The following is a 10,417-nucleotide window of genomic DNA, read 5'->3' on the forward strand; positions in this document are numbered from 1 at the left end:
GGCGTATTGGTGATCACACTGCTGGCACAGGAGATATGGACCAGGATGGGTCAGGGCTAGCTGGTTAGCATGCTAAATATGCTTTTCAACACAACACATTGAAGTCACAACGTCCGAACTGTTCCCTCCCTCACATAATGTTAATGATTCTATAAACCTGAACAGCCAATAAAATATGCAATGCAATGCGTGATATTTGTTCATGTGTTCTTCATACTCAAAACACTGGAGTAACCATTAACTGCTGCTAGCTGTAGCGGACATTAGCTAGTTTGCACAGTTAGCCTTGCAGTTAGCGGTCTGGACTGTTGGTGTCAACACCACTAGCTTTGGACTGGGATGAGTTGGGGCTAGCTGGTTAGCATGCTACACAGTACATAGAGATTTTAATGTCAAAACTTCTTCACGATCTGTTGATATTTTGAGTTATTTAGCTACATCTTTTATCTTAAAAGTGGCACTACAAAGTTTTGGAGAATAAATACAAATTCAGTTTTTTTTTTTCCATAACTGAATAAACGAGCTGTTCTCAGAGTAAAATAAACTCTCCAGAACACTGTTTGTAGCTAGAAAGTTGGCGGAGTCCGCCGAATACAAACAAAGTAAAACAGAATGAAACTGTGCTGTCAGTTCATCAGTTTGTTTGTTCAGTCATGAAAACAAAGAGAGTTTGTCTATTTAGTTTGTTTACGCATAAAAAATTAGTCCATGGAGATCTTTTCTCTTCTGATTAAAACGTCGTTACCAAAACTACGTACTGCACCTTTAAGGTTTTATCATGCAAAAATGTTAAACTTTCTTTGTAAATGTGAGAGATTGCTGTTTTTCTCCACTTCCAGAATAACTGCACTGTTTGTGGGACAAACAAGGAGTTTGAAAGCATCAGCTGAGGCTTCTGGGAAACATTTTTCACAGATTTCCAACATTTCATTTACTAAAAGACACATTTATAGATGAGTGTGTGTTTTTTCTCTCAAATACCGATTTTCTTTTGAGATTTTAGCAAAACTACACTCCTAAATCTTTCATCTTTTCCGCAGAAATCCTTACATATCATCACATTTCTTACTACAACACCCCCAGAGTGGTTCATTAAAGTGTGTGTGACAGTGAGGTTGTAATCTTTTATCTCCTGCAGCCTCTCAGCAACATTCCTGCCTTTGCTCCTCCAACTGTAAGGACTTAAATCTGCTCTGGCTGCAGGAGCAGAAGGGGGGTGAACTTAAAATTCCTCCAACGGCAACACAACAAAAACTACAACAAGACTCTTTTACATGACACAAGCAGCCAGCTGAGACACTGCTGCTGCTCTGAATCCAATTTTTGCTCAGCCTCACTCTCCTCCCCCCCTTCTCACCCTCACCCTCTCCTCCTCCTGCTCCTCCTGCTCCTCCTCCTCCTCCCTCCTCCCCTGTGCTTTTGATCCCACAGGGACTTGGAGCCTTTACATTCCTGTCATTCCAGCCGCAGCGAACAATCGGCCCTCAGTTATTTATTGGTGCAGCTCGCAGCTCCGCTCGGTTCAGTCTGCTGCCGGCCGTCGACGCGCTCACACACTCGGTTACATGGAGGCGAGCAGAGGGACGAACTTGTGTTGAATCGAGCGCAGGATACTTGTTCACATTAACGCGAACTGTGTGGTGTGGGATGAGACTTTAATCTGGTGAGTAGCTTTTAATGTTTTTGTGTGTGTGTGTGTGTGTGTGTGTTTTTTTTTTCCTTGCCTCTTTGTGGCTCGGGTCGGACCGCGTTTGGCACGGATTTGTCGCATGGCGCAGTATTAACGATGTGAGTCAGTGAGTTTACATGTTTTTAAGAGAATAGTTATTTATCTATGTGTATTTTAGTCACCGGACTTGATTTTTACGTACACACGTATCTCAAAATGTAATGTAAAATTAATCTAAATCGATTAAATTGAGTTTCTGGTCGATTTTAAAGCCCCCTCATCAGGATGTTTTCATTTTAATTCCCAATGAGAGCTGAGAGAGCAGGTATTTATTTATTTATTTATTTATTTATTTATTTATTTATTTGGGGCAATATGTTGTTTAGGGGGAAGATGAAAAATTGATTCGACACAATTTCATGATGCTTGATTGTGTTTATATTAGCTAAGCAGCCTCCTTGTGAGGTTCTAACAATGAAAATATTTACATATATATATAAATTATGGAAAATATATCAAACAGATATTTCAATATTTGTAATATTGTCATAAATGAGTTTTTTTTTTTTAGTTATATTCTTCTTTTGTAAATTACACAGCACCCCTTTGAATTAAGCTTTTTACATGTCTTGATCATATTTTGGACGTGTTCATTGTCATGTTTATGTCATATTATGTGAAAGCTACCCTGTTTGTTTTGTGTATTGGGGGGGGGGAAGTCTGTGATGTTTATAGCAACTGGTGACTATTACACTTCCAGTCTGTCTGTCTGTCGGGGAAAGTTATGCTTAAAGTGTGTGGGCAATAAAACTGGATCTGCTCTGACATCACTGTCAAGGGGTATTTCCAGCAACAGCTCATGTCCTGAGAGCAGAAGTCATTGTGCAATGGATGTTTGTAAAGTAACTGAGAGGAATTTCTGACTGTTGGCACACAACTGAAATAGTGCCATTGATCATTGAATGAACTGGATGATAACAGAAACCCTGATAACCCACTGTAACGCTGATGTTGTGCAGTAAGTCTGATCGAGATTGTTGTTTCTCCTCCAGATCTGTCATCCTTGAACTGCCACCGTTTCTTTGCTCATTTCCCACTGACTGAAATGAGAACCGCTGAAGACTCATCTGGCACGGTCCTGCACCGTCTCATCCAAGAGCAGCTCCGCTACGGGAACCTGACAGACACTCGCACGCTCCTCGCCATCCAGCAGCAGGCCCTGCGTGGAGGCAGCAACAGCGGCGGCGGGGGCACGGGCAGCCCTCGCTCATCTCTGGAGAGCCTGACTCAGGAGGAGTCCCAGTACATCCACATGTCAAAACGACAGGAGCCTCAAGGCCAGGAGCACCAGGGGGACGGCCTGCACTCCGAGAGCCAGGTGTGCCACCTGTACCAGCTCCACGGAGAGGAGCTGCCCACCTATGAGGAAGCCAAAGCCCACTCCCAGTACCTGATCTCTCAGCAGGGACAGGCAGAGCAGGAAGGCCCCAGCATGGACATAATGGGGGTTCACAGCGAGGGACAGTGGGATATGAAGAGGGAGCACGCTCGCTCCCTCAGCGAGAGGCTTCTGCAGCTTTCTCTGGAGAGGAACGGACTGAGACACAGTCTGGCTATGAGCTCTTCACACAGCTATCCACAGCTGTGTAATAATAATAATAATGTAAACACTGTGGCCCCTGACAGACAAGGGGTCCAACAGTGTGTGGACCAGCGCGGGCCACCCCCGGACTATCCTGTCATTGCCAGACTCCCTGGATATATGGTCAGCCACTCACAGGAGCATGGACAGTACTGCAGAGACCCTCCTCCACCCTTCTTCTCACAGCACGACAGGTAAACAGATGGAGGACACTGTGGAATAATGCTTTAGTTAAACTGTGGTCAGATTAACAGCTTCAGACAAAGCATGCATTGACTGTTTCCCAGACCTTGTGGCTTTCAGCGGTGTAGTAATGAATTACTCATGTCTCCCCTCCACAGGTATGTGTCGGCTCAGTCCCAGGTGGCTCACAACAGCATCACCGCCGCCTCCAGCGGTAACTCAGCTCAGACCGACATGTTGATGCGGGAGAACGAGCGGCTCAGGAAGGAGCTGGAGGTCTACGTCGAGAAGGCCGCCAGGCTGCAGAAGGTGAGAAAAGAAGGCGGTGTGATGAGTGGAGCTGTTGGCCCACGGAGGGTGTGGAAATCATAAAAATAACAGTTTCTTGCCAGTACATGCCAGGATGATAAGCTGTCTGGAAGTTAAGGAAGAAACACAGGAGAGAGATCCAAACTATTGGTTCACGTCATGGAGTTTTTTTTTTAATCAGGTTTATATCATTGTTTTCATGGTATGTTGAGAGTTTTCTCCTCATTCCAGCCGCTGGAATGTCCCACAACACATCCTACCCTTTGTCCTTCAAACATGCTGGCGTATTGCCATGAAAGGAGATAAATGCCTTGACACCTGGGACCCACAAGTGTTCACTCAGGAATGTTGATTCTCGCTTTTCAGTTGCACATAGTGTTAAAAAGCCTGCAGGCGAGAAAAAAAAAAGAAAAAGGCTGGTATTTGTTGAAGTGACTAATTAGCCTCATTGATATTAATGACTGAAACATTAACCACAGTCCAGACTATGAATGAGGATGCTTCTCCCAGAGACTGATCACCTTCTCACATTCTCTTCCCAGTTGGAGTTGGAGATCCAGAGGATATCTGAAGCGTATGAAACCCTGATGAAGGGCTCTGCCAAGCGGGAGACTCTGGAGAAAACAATGAGGAATAAACTAGAGGCTGAGATTAAGAGGTTGCACGACTTCAACAGAGACCTGAGAGGTATGTGGCCAATTAAAGTGCCCTGGAAATGCACCGCCTGCTTTTAAATGTGACCCAGTGTGTGTGTAACAGCCATGTTTTGTCTGTGATCCTCTCTGCAGAACAACTGGACACGGCTACCAAACAGCGAGCGGCCGAGTGTTCAGACCAGAGGCAGCATGTCTTTGTTAAGCTGCTGGAGCAAAGTGAGTCTTTCATTAGAGAAACTGTCCTCTCATAGCATGCCTCAAGAAGAGGGGGGGGGAGATGTGAGTTTTTATCTGATTCGACAAGTCGCACAGCCCCATGAAGCACTAAACAATGGCAGGAACATAGTTTAGCAGGGATTGGTTTCCTGGTATGTTTTAAAAGCCCCGCATGTCAGGACACAAATGGCTCTATCTCTAATGTTAAGAGTCACTCTTGGCACTCAGATGCCATTTTTCATAGCTGTAGTGAATGCGGCCTGGATTCCAGGATTTTTTAAAGGTATTTGAGGCTGTTCCAGCATTAGGAATGCCCCCCTCCCCAGTCAGTTTTGCATCACTGCTGACTTCCCTCCTTGAGGGGGACTAATAAGTCTGGGACTCCAGGGCGTCCAGGCCTAACTCAACATGACCCCTGGCTCGCTCACTCTCCTTGTTTGGGCATTTCTTTACCTCGTGGTTTAATCACGACGGGCCAGTTGTGCATATTTCTGTCCTCTGTTTCTGTTCTGTGCAGGGACAGAAAGTTAACCCAACTGATGTTTTTCATTTTGCTTAATCTTTGCAGACATATCTGACAATAAAGATAAGATCTGTTTTGCAAAAAAAAAAAAAAAAAATCTTATGAATCAGTTACATAATCGGCCATATTGTAAACAGCCATGTGACTGAAATATTGTCCGTTTTCCTGAAAGCAGTTATCTTTTGGCAACAGCAGCAAAACCACATTTGAATTACAATAGAGGGATGTGTATTTTTTTTCTTTCTGTTACAAGGACCACTTGAATTATATTTTGAGCTGCTTGTTTACTTCACGTCCTTAGAGGCATTCCAGAGCTTTTCCCAAGTACAAAGCTATGCCTGTGTGCGTAAGTGGATAAGAGGAAGTCTGCATTCCCTCCACAGGCATGCACTCGCGTTGTGTAATCAACCTCCTTTTTAAAGTGGCACAACTGATAAACTGGCTTCCTTTTGAAAAGTTTCCATTGAAAGACAGACTAACCTTTGATTAGTGAATTAGGAATGGTTTATTTTAATGTTGATTGCAATGTTGAGGTTGTAACTGATTGATTTTAGAAGACATGTTGTCTGATTTTGAAACACATGCCTTGACGGCAGTTCGTTGGGTCACATTCCACTGAAAACAGCCACTTGTCTGACCCCATCAAGGACCACTGAATAGTCTTGACACAGTTCACCCTTCTTAAGCAATGATCCCTGGTATCCTTTGTATCTTCCAGGATCGTATCAGTGACTTGAACCACCATTCACCTTTTTTTCCTCCTTTCCTGTATTTTAGATGAGGAGCAGCAGCGTGAGCGCGAACAGCTGGAGAGGCAGATACAGCACCTGCGTGTCTCCGGAGAGGACTGCCAGCGGAGACGGGAGATGCTCGAGCAGGCGCTGGCCTCGACGCAGGCCCGCAACCGGCAGCTGGAGGAAGAGCTGCAGAGGAAGAGGGCCTACGTGGAGAAAGTGGAGCGACTGCAGAGCGCGCTGGCTCAGCTGCAAGCGGCCTGCGAGAAGAGGGAGACGCTGGAGCTGCGGCTGCGCACTCGGCTGGAGCAGGAGCTGAAAAGCCTGAGAGCACAACAGGTGAGGAGAAGAGCGACTGACGTGGACTTGTGTTTGTCTTCTTGTCAAGAGTGAGATGAGTAGATTGGTGCGTGTTTATCTGCTAAATATGAAGCTAGAGCGTGTTGTTTAGCTTACCTTAGCATAATGCTAAAATATTGTTTGTTCAAACCAAACAGACTCTTAATGTTGCTTTGACATTTGAGTTGATTTCTAGTTGGAAACATTCCAGATTTGACTAAAATTATCAGTAGAATGTGAGTTCTGATTTTTTTAATGTCTATATATCGGTTTCTGAGGTTAGCATGCTGACCTGTGAACTGGTCTGAAGCTCTTGTGCTAACACGGTAAACACCAACACACCCCTGGTTCCCCTAACTCCCAGCCTGGACTGCTGCCTTGGCAGCAAATGGTGCTAACTAGCTAAAGGCAGCTACTGTTAGCGATTAATGCCCCATAGTTCTTAGTATGAATTCAACAGGTGGCTTATTCTTGCATACTGCACCTCTAAATGATAGTTTTGCTTGCCAAATGTTAACGATTGCCTGTTGTCTCAGTCTCAGAACCAGGCCGCTGACCCCACGGCTTCAGAGCTGAGCTCCTCCACGTTGCAGCAGCAGTTGAGGGAGAGAGAGGAGCGTATTCTGGCCCTGGAGGCCGACATCACCAAGTGGGAGCAGAAGTATCTGGAGGAGAGCACCATGAGGCAGTTTGCAATGGATGCAGCTGCCACTGCTGCAGCGCAGAGGTACGTTTAAACATGGAGAGTCATAGCAAAGATAAACAAAACAACATTTAATTATGACAAATGTATCGAAGTGGACGTATTTTAACAGACTTCTGTTTTCCTTGCAGAGACACAACCATCATCAATCACTCGCCTCGACATTCGCCAAACAACAGTTTCAATGAAGACCTCCCTTTGTCGAGTCACAGACATCAGGAGATGGAGAACAGGTAAACATCCTTCCACGTATTTGTCGGATATTATTTATGGCTGCGTCTTGGGAGCTTTGGTCTAACGGTGTATTCTTTGTGTTTAGGATCCGCGCACTTCACGCTCAGCTCCTGGAGAAGGATGCTGTCATCAAAGTCCTCCACCAGCGCTCCAGATTGGAGCAGGGCAAGCTGGAGAAACAGGGGCTTCGTCTCGCCAGGTCCGTCCCCTCTATCAACACCGTGACCAGCAGCACAGAGAGCAAAGGTGAGCATTAGACACCGAGGGAGTTTTGAATCCCTAATAACACGTGCTATCAAGCGACAACTGGCAGACTGTTCAGCGTCGCCAGACAGAATGTACACTTCCTAAATAAAAATCTCCACAGTAGGAGACAACCCTTTCGCCTCCCTCAAATAGACAACGTGTTTTTAAACTGGAATGCATATCATCTCTCGCTCCAGAATAGCCCGATCCAGAATAGTCATGGGAACAGACTCAGCGGGGCAGATGTTCGGCAGCGTGTAAATGTGGATGTAAGCGGGTAATTAAGCAGCCTCCTCTCTTTGTGTTTGTAGCAAAGAGCCTCTCAGATGACCAGACAGGTGCTGCTTCTGCTGCCGCGCTGCAACCCCGACCCCGCGTGGTGCCCAAGCGCCCCAGCCGGGACTGCAGCACCCAGAGTGACGAGGCCCCGCCGGAGCCTGCGGTGACGGCAGAGCTGAAGATGTTTGCGCCGTTGTCAGCAGCCACAACCGGTGGGTTTACTGTTTTGTTAAGCCTTTGACACCCAATCACCAGGACACTAACTACTCCATTTGACCATCTATTTGACCTCTATTCAAAGTGTAACCAGCCCCTCGGTCAAGATGTACTGTTTCTTACGAATAAGTTAAAACTTTGCTTGTAAAATTAAACAGGCTTGTTTGCAGCTTTAGCATACCAAGGCTTGCTCTTCTAATCTGCTAATTTTATCTTCACTGCAGACACCTCGGAGGAGCCAAAAGCACCACTCAAGACATTCAAGAGCATCAACAGCTCGGACGCGGAGATGGTTGAAATCCTCATTTGAGCGCTCACTCCAGCTGCATATGACTGAACACTGACAGCCAACGATGACAGAGACTTTTTGGCCGGAGGTGTTAAGGGCCTTCCTTGACGTCTGACCACAAGTGAAGAAAAGGCTGGTGTAAATATAAATAACAGTCCAGAACGTGGCACAGTGTGGAGATGGAGAGCTGAGCTTTCCCTCGACTGCACGAGTCGCCTCACGAGTCAGAATGGTTCAAGGTACCTGGACTGAATTGTGCGCTAAGAAAGGAACCGGGCTGCTGATTGTGCATATGTTGTGCATGTTATGTTTTGTTTTTTTTTGTTATGTTTTGTATTTATATTTGTAAATGCTGCTCATATTGTGAGATGAGGAGAACAAGGATCACTCATCTTGCTCTGGTCCACTTAAATTATACACAGATATACCCGTCTGAATTAAGAGCTCAACACATCTATGTTATGTTTGGTTTATTTAGAATTTCCAGTAGCGATCCTATTACTAAGTCTCTCTGAAAATAATGGGAATATTTATAAAATGACTCAGTATGAGGATAAATCTGTCTAACAGAGCCACTCAAGCCTGAATTAACAGTTGCTCCCCTCTTTAAAATACACTCGGGTCGTGCTCACAGCTCAGCGGAGGATTTGGAAACTTCCTTTGAATGCGAAGCCTGCTCATTTCTCTCTTAAAAAAGCCAGCGAGGATTGACAGCGTTTCACGGGGGTCTAATTTTCCAGATCCCAGGTTAATGTTCGGGGGGCCTCAGACGGCGACTGGCCAGCATTTCGCTTCCCTCCGCTGACATGCTGGAGCTAATCTTCTCACATTCCCCTGGCTGAGGGAATGCTCCCGTTAAAGAAAAAAGGCTATCTAAAGTCTGACCCCTAGCCCTTGTTAAAATGGCACGCATTCTCCACATGATTCCTTTTCTGGGGCTGTTCGTTTCTTCTGAACTGCGGTAGCTTGTCCTACTGCAGGCACAGAAATGGTCAACTATTATTGGCCTGCATTTGCCCCTCTACTTGTTGTCCCCATCAATGTGTTATATTCAGCTGTGTTTTCCCCCGTTGCTCAAGTATCTCACATTTCTGAGTTATCCCCAACATGGAATCTTTCTATTTATTTCTCCCTGTGTGTGTAGGATCACTGAACACTGCTGAATGTAGACTCCTGTTTCCCAGTGACTGTGTTTTATATTTAACTGGAATGTGCCACAGTTCAGATTTGTTCTACTCTTTAGAGGGGAAATACTGCTTAAAACTCAACATAAGTGGATTTGTGAAGAAGCTAATAAATCACCCTCCAGTCTCTGTATTGTTGAACAAATGTAAAGTTGTCGGGTGCCTCAAACTCTTCAGTCTCCTCAACAGGAGCATTGTTAGAGCTCCCACAATTAGCATGTCAATTCTTCAGGCTTTTTCATCATATGTCTGGTCACAGTGCATTTGCTGGTCAATGCAGTGTGTCAGTTTGAGTCAGTGCCCTTCACTTTGTTTGGAATGTGTTTACATGAATGACTATTTGAAGTGAGAGAAGCTAATATATTTTGTTTTGTTTTTTTTTCATTTATATACTTTTTTTTTGTTTCCTGGTGCCAAAGATGTACTCTATTTTTAAGTTATAACCGATGATGAATACAAAAGGTTCTGTTAAGGTGCCTTGCTTCAGCTGGTTGACCCATTTTGATGTTGCTGTGAACTTTTGTAAAGGAAACATTTGTATGTATGCCTTAACATTTCACTACAATAGAATAAAATTCTTAATATATGTCTGATAAAATGCTTTCTGTTTTGATTTGTCACACCTGTTTAATACTGTTTATGCACAGGTTTGATTACAAAAACCCAGTACTACTATAAATCAAGTTAGATTAAAATAATTTATGAAGCCGTTATTTTATGATGAAATAGTTGCATAACATTAAAAAACTATTTCAGTGTTTTGATGAAGGTTCTCAGTCATCCAGGTCATGGTAATTCTAAGTTATGTTTCAAAGGCAACTGGACTTGTTTCAGTTTCTTGAAGACGTTTCACCTCTCATCCAAGAGGCTTGTTCAGTTCTAACTAACTGGACGGGAGTGTGGGAGTGTCCTTACAGAGTTGTTCAGAACGGCTGTCTTTGAACAAGGAGGTGGCCTATGACATTACATATTACCCACCTATGATGCTGTAGTTC

At 44.6% G+C, this 10,417-nt stretch overlaps 1 protein-coding gene across 1 annotated transcript; it reads left to right on the forward strand.

Moving 5' to 3' along the window:
- Positions 1–1,524: 1,524 nt before the first annotated feature.
- amotl2a (angiomotin like 2a) lies at positions 1,525–10,015 on the forward strand. The gene is made up of 11 exons (XM_037114254.1): positions 1,525–1,663; positions 2,722–3,505; positions 3,653–3,803; positions 4,346–4,490; positions 4,592–4,675; positions 5,976–6,271; positions 6,808–6,998; positions 7,106–7,207; positions 7,294–7,454; positions 7,766–7,945; positions 8,174–10,015. Exons 2-11 carry the CDS (start codon positions 2,775–2,777, stop codon positions 8,257–8,259), a joined length of 2,127 nt encoding a protein of 708 aa, XP_036970149.1. The 5' UTR covers positions 1,525–1,663; positions 2,722–2,774; the 3' UTR covers positions 8,260–10,015.
- Positions 10,016–10,417: the final 402 nt, after the last annotated feature.

This window comes from Acanthopagrus latus, chromosome 11 (assembly GCF_904848185.1).
Source record: "Acanthopagrus latus isolate v.2019 chromosome 11, fAcaLat1.1, whole genome shotgun sequence".
NCBI classification, from domain to species: Eukaryota; Metazoa; Chordata; class Actinopteri; order Spariformes; family Sparidae; genus Acanthopagrus; species Acanthopagrus latus.

Excerpts from the sequence above, each read along its gene's own strand:
- amotl2a (XM_037114254.1), top strand. The coding sequence starts at position 2,775 with ATGAGAACCGCTGAAGACTCATCTGGCACGGTCCTGCACCGTCTCATC. Across the intron at positions 4,676-5,975 it reads TGTTAAGCTGCTGGAGCAAA|ATGAGGAGCAGCAGCGTGAG; the intron begins GTGAGTCTTTCA and ends CCTGTATTTTAG. Across the intron at positions 7,208-7,293 it reads CATCAGGAGATGGAGAACAG|GATCCGCGCACTTCACGCTC; the intron begins GTAAACATCCTT and ends CTTTGTGTTTAG.